Genomic DNA, 20,012 nt, shown 5'->3' with positions numbered 1-20,012 from the left:
ATAAATAATATTATATTAAAAATAATAAATTTTTTTTTCAAATTTTTTAAAATATAATTTTAAACGGCTTTTAATTTTTTTAAAATTATTTTATATAAAAAAATTATATCCAGCAGATTATCTTCTTCCAATTCTATTCAGTAATTATAAAAATGAAAAGACAGAAAAGTATCTAATTTTTTTTAAAAAAAAATATTAATTAAATTATAATAATATTTAAATAAAATTTATTTAATTTATTTTTTTTTATTAATTTAGAATTTTAATTTATAGAATCTAGCTTCTCTGAGATTATCTTTTTAATTTTATTAAAAGATATAATAAATATTTCAGATTTTAGATTCTGAAAATATTTATAAAATATAGTAATTTTAATTAATACTATTTTAATCTTACTTAGAATATTTTTGCCGCGGGGCTTTTAAAATAATATAAATTATTAATATTAAAAGCTCTAATTATTTAAATCATAATTTATTTTAATTAAGATTTTCTATAGAAAACTTTAATAAATCTGAAATAATATAAACTTAAATTTAGAAATTAATATTAAATATTATGGCTTCAAGACTTTCTAGAAATATTTATTTTTTTAAATAATATTTAACTAATAACTTTAATTAATTAAATATAAGACTAAAATATCTGGAGAAATTTAATATAATAAATCTACTTTAATTTTATTTTACAGTAATAGAAAGTCTGGTCAGATAAACTATTAATATTAATAATTTAATAAAATTTTATATTTTATAAATTATATTCTTTCTAGTATAATATCATGCCGGCCGAGATCCAGGATCAGAAAAGATATATTATTAAATTAATATTTATTAATAATAAAAATAAAATAAATAATATAAATTAGAAATATAATAATCTTACTATTAAATTTTATAATAATATAATTTATATTTAAAAAAATAGTCTTACTTCATAAGTAACAGACTAGTTTAATTATAAAATCAGTATTTATATAAATAAAAATATTTATTTTAATATCTGTAAAAATATAGATAGATACTGCTAATCTATTTTTTAATATTAAAATATTAATTATAAAACTTTTATTTTCCTAATCTAGCAGATCCTATAAATTTAATATATTTAAATAAACTTTTATTTTATTTAAAATAAAGACTTTTTTTAAATACTATTTTTTTTTATTTTTTTTAAATTTTTATTTATTTAATCTAAGCTGTCTTCTTCTTTAAATAATCTCTAATTAAATAATTATATTTATAATAAATAAAATATTATTTTTTAATTATTAAACAGATACAGTTCCCTGACTCCAGACTTAAAATATAATTAGCAGTTTAGAGAATTCAGCTACTAGTAAAAATTAAAGTAGTAGAAATAATATTATTAAAAATTATTAATAAAAAGTAATAGAATAACAAGCTTATTCTTTCTAAATATTTTATTAATTAATTAATAAAATCTGATATATTAGTATAGATCTTAGTAAACTGATTAAAATTTATTTTATTATTTATAAAATAAAATATAATCATTTTTTTAGCTTAGAAGACAGTTATTAATATAAATTATTTTTTTAATAAGTTTTGATAATACCGGCTTCCACTGCTAAATACTGAAGAATAAAAATAAAATTATAGAATTTTTTTCTAAATATTATCTTTAACTTCTAATACTAGTAGCAGGCGTTACAGGCTTTATTTAAATTAATAAAAATTATTTTAAGATATTTTAATATATTAGTAATATCTTTATAGGAATCAGTTACTTCAGAATAAAATTAGAATATTAAATATTTTTAAATATTATTTTTATAGTAGCTGTTCACATACGTGCGCCAGATAACTAGAATAATTAAATAATTTATATTTATTTTTAATTTTTATTATATTATAATCAGTTAATTCTTAAATATAAGAATCTTTTTATTACTAAATACTAAAAAATCAGAAATTTTCAGAGACTTCTTAGATTCTGGAACATCAGCTCTCTGGTTATTATAGATAAAATAATATACTATTATTATTATTTATATATTATATTTCTGGAGAGACTTATTATATTTTTTAATTAGATTATTTTACTTTTGGATATGTATATTATACTGTTCAGTTATAGTATTTATTTTTAATTTTATTTTATTTATAAGATTAAAAATTAGATTAAAAATCTTTTTGAGATTCTTTTTATATATCTTATTAAATTTTTTTTAGATAATCTTTTTATAATTATTAATTTCTCTATTCAGTAAAATAATCAGATATTATTATAAGTTTTTTTTATATAAAGCTGATCCAGCTTAGCTTTCTTTAATTATTATTATTTAAAATCAGTCAGTTAATAATTTCTAGAAATTTAATTCAGACTGTTCTGTCTTAGCTGTTTTAGTATTATTAAATATATATCAGAAGAATACTGGCAGTCTTATTAGATAGCTAACTGCATACAGTATTAATTAAAGAAATAAATAAATAATAGTAATATTTCATATTATATAAGAGCTGATCAAATATATCTTACTTAATATATCTAGATTAAAATATCAAATATAAGAAAAAAAAGAAGGAAATATAAAAAAGCATATATAAATAATAAAAATAAGTAAATAAAGTAAAATAAATAAAGTAAATAGAACTATATCATATGATACAGTCATGTGCTTCCGAATACCGCTCGCCATCACATACATGTCACAGAACAACCTAGGAGAGTTGCTCACGCAAGGCCAAAAAGACCATCATTACCCGCAGCTACCTGCAGAACCCTAGAATCCTGCTTATATAGACATGTATTACACGGGAGCAGGTGGCTCACTACCACCAATTTATAACACTACAATAAAACTTTAGAAATATCAGCCATGCTGCCGGCGTAGAACTAAAATATTAAATTTATATAAGAATTTATGAATAAATTTCATCTACCAGAAGTAAAAATACTCAACCAAAAAGTAAAAAATTTTGGAAAAAAAATCGTCCAGAGCCAGATATTGCAAGAATTGCGTGAGAGCCTGGTGTTACGGACCCCTGCTAGTTAACCTGCTAGTGAGGCGGACTCGCCAGGCAGAAAGCGCCGATAAGGGCAGCGCTCGGGCAAAACCAAAACTGTTATTTAGTACAATTACGGATTGCTAATACAACGCCCGGAACAGCCACGCATCACGTGACCATCTACCATCGAATCTACCATCAAAGGTATACTCAGGGTATACAGGAACCTCAGGATCAACCAACAATCTACTCTGAATAGTATACGATATGGTATACAGAGAATAGAATATATAAGAGACACTCTCTTATATACTTAGTTAGTTCTGTTCTTCGTGCTTAATACAACTGTCTTTAAGTAACCATACATTTGGAAGCTTAGCTACAGAACGCTCGTCCGCACTTACTTATAAATAGCTGCGCGGCACTATTCGGCCTTACTTCTTTTCTCTTGTCCACGATCTAGTTGTCTCTTAGATAGTCATCAGTCCATACCACCTCGACGTAGTTCGGCGGTACGTATACCAACGGGGCTAAGCTAACTGGGACAGAGAAGCGATCCTAGGGTTTGACACCTGGGAACTCCTATAATATAAGCTGCCGAGAGGTTTGTACATTATTAGAACATTCTAGAAATTGAAAAATAAAAAAACTATAACAGGGGAAATATGTCATCTTAATGATGAAGTATTTTCTGATAAATTTCTTTCATTTGCTTTTATTATTGACATTTTCATAACCCTAGTATCCTAGTATCTTCCTGTAAGCTTTTTAGGTCTTTTTCTTATTATTTTATTAATAGTTCTAGCATAATGTTGCTCTTAATCCTAGAAGTAAATTATTCTATGATTATGTGAAAAGACATGTGAGGCCGAGGTCTCACAGGTTGTAGGAATATAGACCCTTGTAATCTACATTAAAATACAGCAAACAAATTTTGGTAGAATATATTATTTGCTGATACTTGAATAAGAAGTTGATGGGTAAGGAGATGACCGTTCAGCCGATATTGAATATCATGTGATCATGAGTGCTACTTATTATCACAATTGAAGTATCTGGATTCTTGTACCCCCCTCTCTCTTTCTCATGCTAGACATCTTTGAATTATAAAAATATGTATTCCTCCTATTGAACATCAGTTTCAGCGGTATAACAATATGTATCATTTTAAATAGTCCAAGGAATCCTGAACAGTTTCAGCTAAGAACCAAGCTTCAGGCAAGACGTTCATTTACAAATTCGGTATAATAATGTTTATCAATGTAACGCTCTTCTCAACGAATGTCATGTGACAATCCAGGTAGGTGCCTACCTAAATCCTACTGTCACATGATACTTATACTGGAACACTCTGTGCAGCCATCTCCACAACCACATCAGGTGGGGTTGAGCCGACTAGAGCGCCTTTGATGCAGTGAAACAACCCTCAGATACAACACTTCGGATTTTCGCACCCACTATATGTGGTTATCACATATCAGGCATAGGAATGCTGAATCTATCACATAAGATTGCTGCTAACATAGTGAATGACCTTGGAATGAGGCACTGTATTTACTTGGGCGCCGGGTTTGGAAGAAGCCAAAGGCCGAAGGGAACAAAGGGGCCTCTGTGATATTGGTCCTAATTAAAGACGACGCGATGTCTCACCGAGGTCTTACATCAGATAAAAGGGTCAGGCGTTTTCTGCCCGAACCTGTTGAAACCTCTTCACGCAGTTCTAGGGATCCCAAGGCTACCTCCTCCCGAGAAACGAATCCGTCGACACAGAAGCGCTCACGAGGTCCCAACGAACAGTCACCTGAACATAAGAATAACTCCCGTCAAGCTGTATCAGAAAGGTCTCAGCAGCATGTGCGCGATAGTCCTGGAACGAATTTCATAAACTCAGGACAAGCGGTCAACGAAGCCAGTAGCTTAACTGTGCCACCTGGAGTGGCCCGGGAAGACCAGCAACTCAAGGAAGAATTACGTCCTGTAGATCACAGAAACTCCGCACTCCTTTCTCCGAGGAAATTCGCACCACAACTCGTGGAGACCGGGAAACGATCATTCCGGCGACAGCAGATAAGGCATATTCATCACAGTGAAAGCATACTGGAAGCATTGCCTCAAATTACAAAGCACACAGATAGTAGGGACCAATATACAGATGATGTCACCGGTATAGATGAATCTCGGTTTTCACATGCGAATTTGCAACGACGCCAGGAGACCAGAAGACATTCCTTTCGAATCCCTGATCTTCCAGCGATTCCGTCGAGTTGTAGCGAGGTTTCCGATGATTCCGAAGCTTCACCAGGGCCAGCATCACCCTCTGCTGTTAATCATGGACCTTCTGTGAAACAGAATGCTCATCTACATGAGCGCCATGCAAGTCAATTACCGGAGTATGTGCTAGCTCTAGCAGCCCATTCAGCAGAAAATCAACTCAAGGAGCAGGCCCTCGCGGCTTTCCCCAACGAACAAGTCTATCAGCCCGTGGATCATTTTGCAGTTGACAGAGAAGATGATGACTCTCCGAAGGATGATGAGCTACAAGTCCGCACAAAAATGTTTACATCTGGCATACATCGACGGGCCTCGTCCGCAGATCTGCCATGGGAACTTGAGTACTTGCGCAGGCATAAGGAGGAGGCCGAGATGTGTGATCGTGCTATGGCTGGAACAAAAGGATTGCATTTCTCACCCCCTGATAGGCGACCTTTTGACGGAGCTAGCGAGACTTGTGGAATCTGGGCTGGTGGGTTTGGTTTGAGACAAACAAGGCCAGGCATAAGTCCGCCCATGCTTGGAGAAGATCTTGTATTCCCACATAGTGTTTCCCCCGAAACAACAATATGTGAGAGCAGCAACGTTGAACATTACATCACCCAAGACAAACGGTATCACAATGCTGGGCTTTGGTATGCAAACCGCCACCTTTTCGATGACTGTGATGGTGGCGGTCTTTGGATGGGAACTTGTAAATCCAACAAGTGCCTTTCTCGGTTGGGAGATTCGCACTCAACGAGCCCGCGTTCAAGCGGCAATGCCGGTGGACACACTCAATGCTCAACCGAAACCTTGACAGGTTGTGAGAAACAGTCGTCATCAGATGTCTCAAGGGATGCTGAAAGCTTGGACTCGAGCCACACGAGACAACATGCTAGCGAAGAGGACCTTGACCACGAGTTGACCGATAGCTTTGTGACTCAGATCTACAATTATCTGTCCCTGGGCTATCCCTCTGTTGCTCGCTACTATGATCATGAACTCAGTATCATTTCTGGAATCTCTGTAGCAGATCTGAGACGTGATGACTTAAAGACAGATGCGAAGGGTTACGTCAGTGTTATGGATGGGGGTCCGACGGATCGGAAGGTAGAGAAAGGCCTATGTATGCGGTGGATCGCACTGCGCTTATATATACAAGAGTGGGCTAGGAAACGGCCCAAAGTGGCTGACGACGGTATTCATGGAACATGGGGAGTCTGTGAACGAAAGGGCAGCTGGGCCATCTGATACAGCTATATTATGGATGAAACGGAGTGTCCTAAATCATGGCATATAGCCAGTTGTGTATGCAATCAAGATGCAAGATCTGTGCATGGAAGTTACTGTGGTCCTAGGTATGTCTCATATTCGTAATTGGCATTATTGTCGAACTTGAACTTGGACTCCTTTTGCAGGATCAGGAGCAATGAAACCACGGCTGATACATGATTGGCATTGGTGATATCCAGACTAAATACTGCCTCAAATCTGCTGCCCACATTGAAATTATGACGTCACCTGTAGTCTCATTCTAGCAATAAATCCTCTCCGTCATCCGTATTTATGCCCTCAAATGGCATTTTACTCCGGTGAGCTCTTTCATGCACAATGCCTGGGAAGATCTTCTGTTCTGGCATACAGTCCGCGTTGAGTGCAGATTTGCCAGTAGTGCTAGTACTGCTAAAGGATGTGCTGAACTCCCCAGGAGCACTGAGAATGCTTGTTTCAGGCTCTTGTGCTGTGAAGCCCCCAACAGATGCACTTTTTCTGACGTTTGGGCTCGCAGCCTGCGGAACCATGCAGTCCTCTCCTACACTTGCTCTTTGGTATTGAGAAGTTGAAGAGTCATCGGTACATTCCAATGAGACTATGACAGCATAAGGGCCAGATCACTCGGTACTTAGATATGTAAAAGCATACCTGAACTCGAATCACCTGGTACTTGAGGAAGCAGTGGCCCCGAGGATCCCAAGTGATTGATAGCGGCAACAGTGGAACCTTTCAACCGAGCTGTTGTATCGTCCCCCGTATTTGCATGCCGCTCGATTCTAAGGAACCTAGAGTTAGCCTATATCCTCCATTCTGTTTAATAACACGGCATCTTTCGGCGCATTCCAAGGGATTGAAACCTACAGTGTCAATTCACCAATCAAAGTTTCATGTCTAAATTGTTCACGAATGTCAGGGACATTGCTTTTGGCAACATTGTTTCCTGCAACTCCCTGTAGGCAGCAGTTGTTGCCTAACCATCTCTTCTTCAAAGATGTCTCAAATCCGCTCTGTTCGACTGAATGCTTTGCAAGCTCACACATATCTACCGCACTAAACTTGTATATCTGCGCAGCAACTGAATATTCCTCAATAAGAGGCTCTTTGGTAAAAGCAAACTGCAAGGGATCATCAGTAGACAAGGAAACGTTGAGGCCTCTCTTGAAAAAGTTAGCACAGGGGTTCTTGTCATAGGTTAGAAACAGCGCATTGTTACTGAGGGGTGACATAGCAATGCCTATCTGGTCGAGATAATATAGGTACTGCAGCAGGGGGACCTTTCTCAGAAGGATTCCATGACTGATACTATGGCAGCACAGGAATCCCACTGCAAGATGATCGGGATCCCCAGCCTCGCCACAGTGTGGCCTCAAGACGAATGTGTTAAAACCGCGTTGCTTGCGCCAAGTATTGAGAGATGCGATGTTGGCAAACATGAAATATATCCAATAGCTGTACGGAGGGTTTTGCTTCGTATTCCATTCCCTTGGAATTGGATATTTCCTGTATAGTCGCCGCTCCGCTTTGCTCTCGTCATCAACACTGTCAAATCCAACCACACGTTGCAAAAAGATATGGAGCTTTGGGTGGCTATTTGGATCCTTCGTCACTTCGAATAATGGCTGGAAAACGTTTGTGATCACCTGCTCGAAATTCTCCATCATGCCGCTCGACTTGTACACATCATACAGTCGAGGTACCTGGATCAGCCAACGGACATTAGGAGAAAAGAGCTTATTATCAACGACCCAGGCTGCAAGCTTGTCCCACTCTTGGATGGATCTTCCATATATGGAGATGCGCCATTCCACCATTTGGTATTTGCTTGATTCCAAGTCAGAAATTACTTCCTTGGTTATCTCGGCCAGGTAGCGTCCTTTAATGAAATTGTCCGTTTTCAGGAATATTTCACGCAACCTTGATTCACCCACAGGGTTGTACTTGAGATTGAACTTGTCAAAACGGTGGAAGGAATCGGTGTGTGCCTGTACCACACTTAGTAGCAGAACGGTTTAAGGTAATGCTTTGAGACATACATGCATATCAAGAGTATCGATACTCAAGTCATAAGCCGTCAGATTGATACTCTCAAAGACTTCTCTTAGTGTCAGATGCTTGCCGTCGCGAAACAATACTACTTCATCGGGGGATTTCTTCATCTTGCTCTTGATGAAGCGAAGAAGATGTTTCTGATTCATACACGCAGAGTGATGAACATGTGTGTCGACTTTTCGGACATTGTAAAAATCTCTATGGGGTACTTTCTTGCTGTCGGCAATCTCTTGGTATTCGTTTAGGAGAGCATATAGCTGAAACTTCCCTTCCAAGTAGGAAAGCCGCTTGAACGCAAAGCTTTTAGCTGGGCCATCTGTTGACACGTCCGTTACCGCATCAAGGTCCATATAAAAATCCCGCAAGGATGGGATCTTGACCACAGGCTGCCGTAGATCAGCCGCTGCATCGTTTTCATAGACTTGATATACACTATTTTCATCCAGTCTGAATACCCAGCGGGACTCTCTAGGAAGCGGCAAGCAATGGGCCATGTCAAAATCTTCCCCAACATCTTGGCCCATTTTCCGTCTTTTTTGATCGATACGGGAGCTATCGGTACTTCTACCAATGTCCCCCTCGTTATCCCAGGCTGGTTCCGGGGGAGGGGGGTATATCTCCCAGTCGGGATGATCTTTCGGGTTATCCTCAGGCCCCTGCAGAGATAGTTGTATATACTTTGTCCGGCGGTCAAGCAAATTTTTCATCTTGCGACAGATAACATTCAACTCAGAAGTGACCGCGCTGCTATCTGCCGAGATGTTCATCATACCCTGAACTGCCCCCGAGGAGTCGCTAGTATTCTCTGCATTAAGCGAACGTGACAAAGACGTTTCATCCTTTTGCACATCATGTGGCTCGGGGTGTTGTCGAGACGCAGAATAGTTTGTGGCATGTTTGCCATTTGGGGAAGTCATATCTGGTTTGTTGGTCGGCGAAACAGTAGTGACTTTAATAGTTGGAGGTGACCCTGCCATGTCTCTAGGATCAGAGTCGCCTGCTAAAGTTGCCATAGCTGATGCTTCGTTGTGATGATCCCCATCAAGATTCCGAGATGCGATTTGGTGATGCTGGTAAAAGAGCTTTGCTTCAGCGTGGCTCATTGACTTTTCAAATGCATAATCGTAAGTGGGTGTCTTCAATTGTATATCCCTTGGTAGAATACTTCCGGAATCTGTTTCTGCTGAATCAAAGTCGTAGTTGTTCGGTTCAACCGCTTCTATCCCTTCGTCACCAGGAACAAGTAATGGGCCGTCGACATTACTGTTACTTTGTAGAACAACATCATTTTCCGATGGACCCTGAAATGCGCTGGCATTGGCATCCAGCCTGGGAGCATGACCTGAATGTGAAGAGGTCATCCCTTGACAACTGCCACGGCAGTTTACACGAACAGGTGCTTCCGTACAATATTGTGACACTGATTAGGTCCAAACTGTTGGAGGAAATTTAGTATGAGCAAACTGGAGCTTCACCGCTGATCGTAAACGTAAGTTTATGTAATTCAAGGTAATACCCGCTGCTGCTATTGCGCCTGCCGGGGCCCAAGATGTATTGGTTGTATCAGACATTTCTCATTCCAATATGTACAGCTGGTAAGACAGAATAGGATTTTCGGGGGCCAAATGTTTTAACTGATAAATAATCATACTAGCATTTGTATCTAATACCTTAGGTAGTACCTGCCTCGTTACTCAGCGTTTCTTGCACACTACGCGCTGGCCCTAAAACTTGTCACATGATCGCACTTACTAAATGTACTCGTTAACTAACTAACGTTAGTTAAACTAACTATGATGTGATTAGTTACTTTGACAAAGCTACTACTAGTTCGACTTCCAGGGTACACAGTATTTGGTACGTCCTCTTACACGTAACGTCATTCTGGAAGCAATCGAAAACTTCTGATCTATTTATCAATGCTGACTGGTAAGTCTAAGTATACAATGTAAATTACCATGACAACATTGTTATGCTGTTAAAGGGACCAAGGCAAGTAAAGTGTACATATAGATATATATAATAAGTACTGTGGGTTGTCATGCAAGACTTATTCGTGCCAGCCAATTGGCTGCAGAAAAGGAAGCCAGCTCTCCAGTACCTGGTTAGAACATAAAGGAACATTTGTAAAGTGCTAACTGCTAACACTATATCAAAAGCCGAGCTTTCGAGGTAACGCTCAAATCAGGACTTTGCTGAAACCAACCCCCGACCTTTAGTTTGTGGCTCGGGGTGTATAGTAGGTGCACCACAGCTTTGCACCTTCAATGCGTTTTCATATGACGTGCGGAGTAGATCAGTGGTATCTCAACTGATCCCTGGCATGCGCATTATATGTAGACATATTTCCCCCCTCTGCCACCCCGCGCCCCAATTCTTACAGTCTTTACTGTTGGATATCATCTGCAGCCAGAAATATCCAGTATCCTCCTATGTTCACTGAAACTCCATTGAGCCCGATCTTAAGCCAGATTTACAGTAACTGTCCGAATAAAAGCATTCTCTGTGGCATTCGGCACGGTAGGAAAGTTATCCGGGTGCCTGGGTACCTTATTCGTACTAATACCGAAAGGGGAATGCACCGCCTCACCCGACTATTGTTCCGGATTCCGGTCACCCCCCCATGCTCCGTAGAGAGTGACGTATCCTGCTAGTCTGGACATGACCCCTAGGCAGACACAACTACTCCTATTTACGCTACTATCACCCGGTGTTCTTCCATACATACAATTCATTTTTAGTTGATAAAGGTATCACAATTCAATCACGCTAGTATCATACAGGTTTGGAGCGTTCCTAGTGACCCTTTAGCCACGTCTGACAAGGGACAATTGTGTTAGGTTATTACACAGACATTCGAAACTTTTGTGGTGAAACCGCTGGTAGATATGGCGACCCTGAACTTATCAGCAAATGGACCTTCGATATCAAAGAGCTATCAAAATGTCGTGAACTCCTCTCTTGCGGGTTCTGACACAAGTTCTCCTACCTATGGACAATGGGCGATCTTCTCCGTTTCTACACCACTTGTCAATGCTTTCCAGAAAGAGAGTTCCAACAAAGAAAGTGTCTTGAAAGTTCAAGATACCGGAGGTGAGTCTCCTTTCCCAGCTAAATGAAACTCTTAACTGACTACATGCAACAAGCCGGAGAATTGGCGGATCTTATTGATGAATTTTCAGAAGGGAAAATACAGTTCGCTTATGTCAAGGTTGTAGATCCGAATTCGGGTCTTCCCAAGAATGTTCTAATTGCCTGGTGCGGCGAAGGTGTCCCTGAACGGACAAAAGGATATTTTACCAGCCACTTGTCTGCCGTTTCGAAGTTCTTGCATGTTAGTTCACACTTGCTCCAGGGTTTTTAGTCATCGTCTGACCCAAAGATCTATCAGGGATATCACGTACAGATAACTGCTCGCTCGGAGGGAGACCTAACCGCCGAGGGAATCATACAGAAAGTTGGCGATGCATCTGGTGCAAAGTACACTCCAGGTACAGCCCAACAACCATCCTTGACACCCAAGCCGCCGGTATCCACGAAGCCTGTTTTCACCCCTAGCCGCACTACTGGCATTGATTTGGGAGCAGAGGTATCGGGCCCACAGCGGCTAGTCCGGAGCCATGATGACAATGATGGCTGGGGCCCTGATGCGCCACCCATTACCAGGACCGAGCTTGAAAAGGTCCAACCAGCCTATAAGCCGACGAAGGTTGATATCCAGAAACTGAGGTCAGAGTCAAAGGATGCCACCAATGTAGGTGATGGGCACCGTCCTGATGATCGTGGCGATATTGTCAAAGGCGGTTATCAGCCTGTTGGGAAGGTAGATATTGCCGCAATCCGGAAGCAGGCACGTGAAGCAGGCAACATAAGTGATGATAAGCCAGAGCCTGTGAGGGGTGCATATGAGCCTGTCGGAAAAGTCGACATCGCTGCAATCCGCTCCAAAGTACAGAAACCAACCGTTTCTGTAGCTGACAATGAGCGCGGGCCTCATGAGCTGGCTGATCATGCAGCGCCGCCCAGCAGTTCCGAGCGTTTGAGAAGCTTACCGAAGCCGAAAGTGGCGAACAAGTTCGGTATTAATTCAACGTTCGTGGGCACAAAACCGCCTCTGCCTGTTGTCCCTTCTACGAAGCCGGGCTCTTCCACCGCACAGATTGGCAGTGCAAGCCGTACGTTTGCCGATGAGGGTGGAAAGACGCCGGCACAACTCTGGGCAGAGAGGAAAGCTAAAGAGCGTGGACAAGACGCTGTGTCGGTCCCGCCACCGTCTGACGGCGCTACTTCTATCAACCAGGAAAGTGGAAAGGGGGAATGGAAGAGTTCCTATAGCGGCAAAACTTGGGCCCCGGTTCAGACCACAAACACCGGCAAGTCACTCGATAATGACGTTCCGCAGCCGTACCAGGCATCAGATTCTACACCTACTGAGTTGGCCCAAACCGATGCCCAAGCTCTCCAACCAAGCGTCAGTGCTATCAGGGACCAATTCTCTCAGGGCCCTTCGCCAGACTCCCCTCTGGTACGAGACAGTGCCATGAATAGCAGCCATTCCTTTCCTTTACCTGGCCTGCAGGTCGATTCTCAGGACTCGGAGACCCCTCAAGAGTCCGTAACTCATCAAGAGCTCCCTACCCCACCGCAACAGCCTCGATCTCCAACCCCACCAAGTCCGGAGCGCGAAACTTCCCCAATACGTGTTGCCCTACCTGTGGGTAAAGGGCTTACTGATGTCCACGACGAGCAACACTCACCACCTGTAATACCCATTGGAAGTCTACAAGAGGCAGTGCCGAAAGACGACGAGCTGGAGGAGGACGTGCACGACATTGGACGGGCCACAGCCCAAGCTACTGTTGGTGATGAAGTTCAAGAAAACGGGATCAAAGCTCTCGTGCAGTATGATTACGAAAAAGCGGAAGACAACGAGATCGAACTGAAGGAAGGCGAGTACGTTACTAATATTGAAATGGTCGATCAGGACTGGTGGTTAGGGTCGAACGCCCAGGGAGATAGAGGTCTTTTCCCCAGCAATTATGTGGAGGTAGTTGCAGATGACGAACAGACCCGGGCGGCTTCAGAGCGGGGCGAGGATACGGTTGAAACGGTCTCTTCAGTGCCTGTCGCGAAAGTCACTGAATCTCCGGCTCCGGCTCCGGCTCCAGCTCCAATTAATGAGTCTACTGCGACAGCGCTGTATGATTATGAAGCCGCTGAAGATAACGAACTCAGCTTTCCAGAGGGCGCTGAAATAACGAACATTGTAAGTCGTGAATATTCAAGCCAATAATTCTCGGTGCCCCTTTCCTTCCTCTTCCCAGCATGTGGGGAAGCCTCCAATTATTGATAGCTGACCATCTGGGCCATTGCCTATGCCCTCCAGGAATTCCCCGATGATGATTGGTGGTTTGGTGAGTACCTTGGTAAAAAGGGGCTCTTCCCAGCCAACTATGTGCAACTTGCGAAATAAGCAGTGCACTCCTTGCCTGCTTCTTTATACAACTCGCTGTGTGCGACAGCCCAGTACGGTACGTTGGACGAGTTGACCATTAAGACATCCACTGGTGAGGGGAGAAGAGCAGAAGTATGCCTGCGAATGTGTGTGACTTGCCTTGGCAGGTTGTTGTGGGCTTGTTTCCTGCCTTTGTTGCTTTGTAAATGTACTTAGTATGCACTTGTTATCAATGCATGTTGTATAGTTTCCAGCCTTGTACTGCTAATTTAGCGGAGTCTGAATATTGCTAGAGTCGAGAAGATGGATGTTGTTGGTCTAAGCAAACTTCATCGAAGCAGGAAGTGGCTGAAGTTCACAATTACCTGGGTGCATAGAGTACGTAGCACTTTGTAGATAGATGCCTGGAAAGCCGACGGACAGTCTATTAACACGAACGAATTGGAGGGTTGGAAAGCGGCGCCACATTTTTATTAGTAATAATCACATGACATTGCGGTCTAACTCTACTACTACGCATGAAGTCCGGAGGAGGTAACCATTGAAGGTACTCCAATAAAGGATAAAGGGCGCTGCCCGAATTGCATACATCGTTATTTCTTCTTTGATATTTGAAGTACTGAAGAAAGGTTAGCCCCATTTGCTGTGACCGTTGGCAGGGCCATTGTGAGCATCCATTACCTAACATGACTCTGTACTTCTCAGTTATTTTTTTCCCACTATTGGCAAGAAAATCATCCACGTGTGATAAAGACATTGGGACCAGTGTCGTTGGGCCCTATTATAAAGATGACAGCTCTTAGCGAAGATTTGCTTGTAACTGTGAACAAGCTTCAAGATCTTGTCTTTAATACGATCGGAAATGACTCCCTTGACTTGCCGCAGATTGTAAGTCCCTTCAATGTTCACCCGGCCCGGTGCCACCAATGCTACGGTGCTAACCATCTGTGCAGGTTGTTGTGGGCTCTCAGTCGTCCGGCAAATCATCCGTACTTGAGAACATTGTTGGTAGAGACTTCTTACCACGAGGTAGTGGTATAGTCACAAGGCGCCCATTGATCCTCCAACTCATAAATATTCCCAGCGAACGGCACGACAAGCCTGAAAGTGATGAGGTTCATATACCTCATACAGCAGCAAGTGTGGCGGGACAGTATGAGTGGGCAGAATTTCATCATCTCCCTGGCCGCAAATTCGATGATTTTGCCTTGGTCAAGCAGGAGATTGAAGCTGAGACCGCAAGGATAGCTGGAAGCAACAAAGGAATTAACAGGCAGCCCATCAATCTCAAGATATTTTCACCACACGTACTCAATCTTACCATGGTTGACTTGCCGGGGTTGACGAAAGTGCCTATCGGGGACCAACCGTCCGATATTGAAAAGCAGACACGGGCTTTAATACTCGAATACATAGCGAAGCCGAACAGTATCATCTTAGCCGTTTCGCCTGCTAATGTTGATCTTGTGAACTCTGAAGCTTTGAAACTTGCTCGTCAAGTGGATGCCATGGGTCGAAGGACGATTGGGGTTTTGACGAAACTGGACCTCATGGATCATGGCACGAACGCCATGGATATCCTTTCTGGCCGGGTCTATCCTCTGAAGCTCGGTTTCATTGGAGTTGTTAATCGATCACAGCAAGACATTCAGTCTGGGAAGTCATTGTCCGACGCATTGCATGCTGAAGTCGATTTCTTCCGACACCACCCAGCCTATCGGAATATGGCGAACCGTTGCGGTACTCAGTTTCTTGCGAAAACCCTGAATACCACCCTAATGTCTCATATCCGGGATCGGCTTCCTGACATAAAAGCGCGTCTTAACACTCTTATGGGTCAAACTCAGCAAGAACTCGCAAGCTACGGCAACAAACAGTTCAGCGGGAAGGAACATCGTGGGTCCCTTATTCTACAGCTTATGACGCGCTTCGCTTCATCTTTCATATCTTCGATTGATGGAACGTCCTCCGAAATTTCAACCAAAGAACTTTGTGGAGGGGCGAGGATATATTATATCTTTAACTCGGTCTTCGGCAACTCTCTCGAAACAATTGATCCTACACATAACTTAACTGTTACTGATATTAGAACTGCCATTCGGAACTCGACTGGTCCACGTCCGAGCCTGTTTGTTCCCGAGCTCGCTTTTGACCTGCTTGTCAAGCCTCAGATAAAAATGCTAGAAGCTCCTAGCCAGAGGTGTGTTGAACTGGTGTATGAGGAGCTCATAAAGATTTGTCACACGTGCGGCTCGCAGGAATTGCTTCGCTTTCCACGGCTTCAAGCGAAACTGATAGAGGTGGTGTCTGATCTTCTTCGTGAGCGTTTGGGACCGTGCTCAGCATATGTTGAATCGCTCATTTCCATACAGAGGGCGTACATTAATACAAACCATCCTAACTTCCTCGGTGCAGCAGCAGCTATGTCGTCTGTCATGCAGAACAGGCAAGAACAGGAACGACGGGCAGCGTTAGCCGATGACCGGAAAAAGCGCGAGAAGAGACGGTTGAAAGAACTTGGAGCGGTGAATGGAAACCCGCCAGCATCCCCTGAGGATGAGGACGAACAGCATACAGATTCCAAGACGCAGAATATTCCTATCAGGAGTCAACCTACGAGAAATACCAGAAGCATGTCCCCTCACTTTGGTAAGGGACAAGAAGGTGGCGTGACCGCAACCTTGAATGGAGCTCATGCAAATTCTCATCAAACAGCTTTTGGAACAACCAATACCACTCGTGACTCGTTCCTCAACTACTTCTTCGGTAAGGACGGCGCGCAACCTGCCAGCTCATTACCTCAGCTGTCGAGTCAGAGCCGTCCATACACCAACGTCAATGAAGCAAGCATTAGTCACAACACTCGCCGGACTGATATGCGTGCCCCTATCATGTCAGCTGATGAGTACCCACCCCCTATGGAATATACTGGTGATGTCGGAGCTGCCGTAAGACCATCATACCCTTGGTTACCCGAAAGATATGTGCTGATCCGTTACTGTAGCCGAAGGAAGACCCCGAAGCTGTCCTCTCTGACCGTGAGCTATTAGAGACGGAGCTGATTAGTCGACTAATATCATCTTACTTCAACATCGTCAGAGAAACCATCGCAGATCAAGTTCCTAAGGCTATCATGCATCTCCTTGTCAACCACAGCAAGGATGTCGTGCAAAATAGACTCGTGAGCGAACTTTATAAAGAAGATCTATTTGCGGAGCTCCTTTACGAGGATGACGGCATCAAAGCGGAGAGGGAGAAGTGCGAGAGATTGCTGGATACGTACAAGGAGGCAGCAAAGATTGTCGGAGAAGTTCTGTAAGATTATCTGTGAAGAACAGACTGGGGAGCATCAGCTTGCGCTATCACCCAAGACATGGTCCAGCTGCTGGCTTCTGAAAGCCCGAGGCCCGGGTGGTATTGCACATCTCTGTAGTTATAGTTTGACATATTATCATCACCTGCAGTAATTCACAGTAACATCATGCGGACCAATAGAGAAGCAGTAGTGGCGCAAGTAGTTCAATTGAAAGAGACTTGAGCATCGCCTATTAGTGGCCATCGATGCGTCGAAGTCAATGGAAGTAAGATCTACGCATTGATCTGCATTCTAATGTATATATTTATAGTCATAAAGCTCGAGGCAACGCTCGGGACACACATACGAACACACAACACACACAGACGTATATAAATATATATGCACCTTTCTATCTTTACCGTGTGGAACACCTTCCCAGCCGTAACAAAGACGGGGAAGACAATTCTAGCGAAACATGACTGCCTTAATCATTTTTAGCAGATTTCACCCTGGGGCGCGCACCCTCAAAGCCATATAAGGCGCCGCCAATGAAAACAAACAACGCGCCCATGAGCACACCCGGTGAAAGGGCATTCCCAAACAGATAGATGGAGAGGAGGAGGGAAACAAGCTTCCGAATATTCAGAACAACGGTGACAGTCAAAGAAGACGATTTTGCAGAGAGGAGGTGGACTCCTCGTATGCACAAATACTGCGTCAGTGCATTAATCAAAAGGTAGATTACGCGTGTTGGAACACACGTGAAGATTGAGTGTAATTGAAAAGTATCTTTCAAAATCGGATTCTGCCCCGATAGACTGCGGAATATTGACGCAAAATGCCATCCCTCGCACGACTCTTCCGAGGAACTGATGCTTTCAAGACCGGCCGATGATGGATGGCTCGGAGGACCCATTCCAGTCATGCCCAAAACTTCAGGCCCAGAAGTTAGAGGATATGTGGGGAAAAGCGTCCGCCACTGGCTCGCAAGTTGTGCATAAGCAGGTAGAAACAGCGGTAGTGATAGGGTGTGAGAGTAGAACAGAGCTTCTTTCCAGTGGTCTCGGCCGTACTTTTCGTAGAGCCTGTCCGCATATATCCCCTGGAAAGCCGAGAGTATCATCGCTAGAGCAAGGATGGTGAATCCAACCAATGTCGTGGTTGCAGAAGTGCTCTCAACATTCATAGATTGGCCCTTAGCCTTGGCATCTGCCAAAGCAGCAGTGACCACACCCAAAGTAAGCAATAGAACCGCAAGTATTTGCCCTCGCGAATATCTCTTAGCATTAAACAAGTAACCGATAATCATAGACGCTACTGGCCCCCCGGATCTTAGAATAATGTGCAACGGGACTGAAATCCTGTATGCAAAGGCCCAGTTGTTGAGAAGATTGACTGTAACGAAAAAAGCCGTGTAGACTATCCATGATCTTAGTGGAATGGCACGTGGACTAAGATATAGTGAATGAGGTCCCGCTGACACAGAGAGAAAGCCTGGAACCGTGAAGACTGCAGTTAGAAGAAACTGCGCAAACGTTATCAGAGGACCTTGAGCGAAGATGTTAGAGAAACCTGGGATGGCAATGCTTGCTTGATGGAGATTATATACCAGAGCTTGGCTGGTCTCTAGACAGGAGTCAGTCTCGTTCAAGATCTTGCGAGTTGCGAAAGCACTCACTTGATGATTGCTTCGAGTGCAAAAACCTACCATCCGGTGTTAGTAGCGGAAGCTAGCCATACCTGGGCACATACTCACATTGGCGCAACAGCCACCAAAAATCAAGGAGGACATTAGAATAATATTCGTCCATTGAGGCAGTACTGTATGAGTGGTAGCACTTAATACACTTGTTAAGTGCCCAGAAGTGGCACCTGTAGATCCCATAACCTCATCATTCCTTTTTGCCCGCTTCAGAACCTTTTCGGAACCCACATTGGTTATCCCATTACCTGAAGTTATAGTAGTTTTGAGCTTGTAGTCAGCATTCGGTTTACTCTCTGTCTGTGTCGAAAGGGGGTTACGGTCATGAACCGAAAATTTTCGAGCGGACATTTGCTGGCCGTGTTCTGTATCAGACGAAAGAGTAAATTGAGGCCAAAGAAAGGGACAAGGGAAAGGCACGATTGGAACGAGAGTGACGTGAGAGTCGGGCTCTGGTCGAAATGTGATTATGTTATACGTGTTATTAGGTTAGTTACCTAACAGTAGGTATTACTTATACTTACTGTAAGTGGTATAGTGTGCATATTTCGGAGAAGGTGCCTTATTTCCGCTACATCTTCTTACTTATTTACAAGTACACTCATCACAACCCGGAATTTTGGAGCAGGGTCCTCCTTCATTATGATAATTTACATAGATATATATGATATATATATATATATATATTCCAAACATGGCTTGAAGCTTTGACACACACACACACACACACACACACACACACACACACACATGAGAAAGACTCTTCCATATGATATCCCAGTGTAGTCAGAGGAGTAAATATGATTAGAACTTGATTAGATGTCTGTATAATTAAAAGATTATTCTGTTTGGTATATTCTACCTTTACGCGCAACGTACAGGCATGCCTTAATAAGTGCCTATATCAAGACAACCAGCAGGCAACAACAGGCCTGCTTTGGGGATTAGACCTACTAGTACAGTCTGCTAAGTAGTGTGTACCTTAGTGGCACAAACCTTGGGCTAATT

At 42.3% G+C, this 20,012-nt stretch overlaps 6 protein-coding genes across 6 annotated transcripts; 3 read left to right on the top strand and 3 right to left on the bottom strand.

Moving 5' to 3' along the window:
• The first annotated feature begins 3,863 nt into the window (after positions 1-3,863).
• BDQ94DRAFT_87829 (uncharacterized protein) lies at positions 3,864-6,558 on the top strand. Its single transcript, XM_026776751.1, has 3 exons — positions 3,864-4,131; positions 4,191-4,272; positions 4,332-6,558. Exon 3 carries the CDS (start codon positions 4,614-4,616, stop codon positions 6,474-6,476), a length of 1,863 nt encoding a protein of 620 aa, XP_026622193.1. The 5' UTR covers positions 3,864-4,131; positions 4,191-4,272; positions 4,332-4,613; the 3' UTR covers positions 6,477-6,558.
• Positions 6,559-6,615: 57 nt separating this feature from the next.
• Positions 6,616-10,011, bottom strand: BDQ94DRAFT_87824 (AMP deaminase). The gene is made up of 4 exons (XM_026776750.1): positions 8,534-10,011; positions 7,362-8,482; positions 7,149-7,276; positions 6,616-7,095 (listed from the first exon to the last, which is right to left on the bottom strand). The coding sequence occupies exons 1-4, from the start codon at positions 9,908-9,910 to the stop codon at positions 6,755-6,757; spliced, it is 2,967 nt and encodes a 988-aa protein (XP_026622192.1). The 5' UTR covers positions 9,911-10,011; the 3' UTR covers positions 6,616-6,754.
• A 281-nt stretch (positions 10,012-10,292) lies between these two features.
• On the bottom strand, positions 10,293-11,172 carry BDQ94DRAFT_151119 (uncharacterized protein). The gene has a single exon (XM_026767705.1). It carries the CDS (start codon positions 10,671-10,673, stop codon positions 10,503-10,505), a length of 171 nt encoding a protein of 56 aa, XP_026622191.1. The 5' UTR covers positions 10,674-11,172; the 3' UTR covers positions 10,293-10,502.
• Positions 11,173-11,226: 54 nt separating this feature from the next.
• Positions 11,227-14,451, top strand: BDQ94DRAFT_151117 (putative actin binding protein). Its single transcript, XM_026767704.1, has 4 exons — positions 11,227-11,642; positions 11,696-11,883; positions 11,941-13,815; positions 13,936-14,451. Exons 1-4 carry the CDS (start codon positions 11,438-11,440, stop codon positions 14,020-14,022), a joined length of 2,355 nt encoding a protein of 784 aa, XP_026622190.1. The 5' UTR covers positions 11,227-11,437; the 3' UTR covers positions 14,023-14,451.
• A 98-nt stretch (positions 14,452-14,549) lies between these two features.
• Positions 14,550-17,564, top strand: BDQ94DRAFT_87729 (dynamin-related GTPase DNM1). The gene is made up of 3 exons (XM_026776749.1): positions 14,550-14,892; positions 14,958-16,952; positions 17,009-17,564. The coding sequence occupies exons 1-3, from the start codon at positions 14,794-14,796 to the stop codon at positions 17,321-17,323; spliced, it is 2,409 nt and encodes an 802-aa protein (XP_026622189.1). The 5' UTR covers positions 14,550-14,793; the 3' UTR covers positions 17,324-17,564.
• A 222-nt stretch (positions 17,565-17,786) lies between these two features.
• BDQ94DRAFT_162349 (putative UPD-GlcNAc transporter (Mnn2-2)) lies at positions 17,787-19,355 on the bottom strand (the record flags this gene model as incomplete). Its single annotated transcript, XM_026769525.1, has 4 exons — positions 17,787-18,850; positions 18,912-18,928; positions 18,981-19,006; positions 19,059-19,355. 4 exons carry the CDS (start codon positions 19,353-19,355, stop codon positions 17,787-17,789), a joined length of 1,404 nt encoding a protein of 467 aa, XP_026622188.1.
• Positions 19,356-20,012: the final 657 nt, after the last annotated feature.

This window comes from Aspergillus welwitschiae, assembly GCF_003344945.1.
Source record: "Aspergillus welwitschiae strain CBS 139.54b unplaced genomic scaffold BDQ94scaffold_39, whole genome shotgun sequence".
NCBI classification, from domain to species: domain Eukaryota; kingdom Fungi; phylum Ascomycota; class Eurotiomycetes; order Eurotiales; family Aspergillaceae; genus Aspergillus; species Aspergillus welwitschiae.
This window is presented reverse-complemented; position numbering and strand designations above follow the sequence as displayed.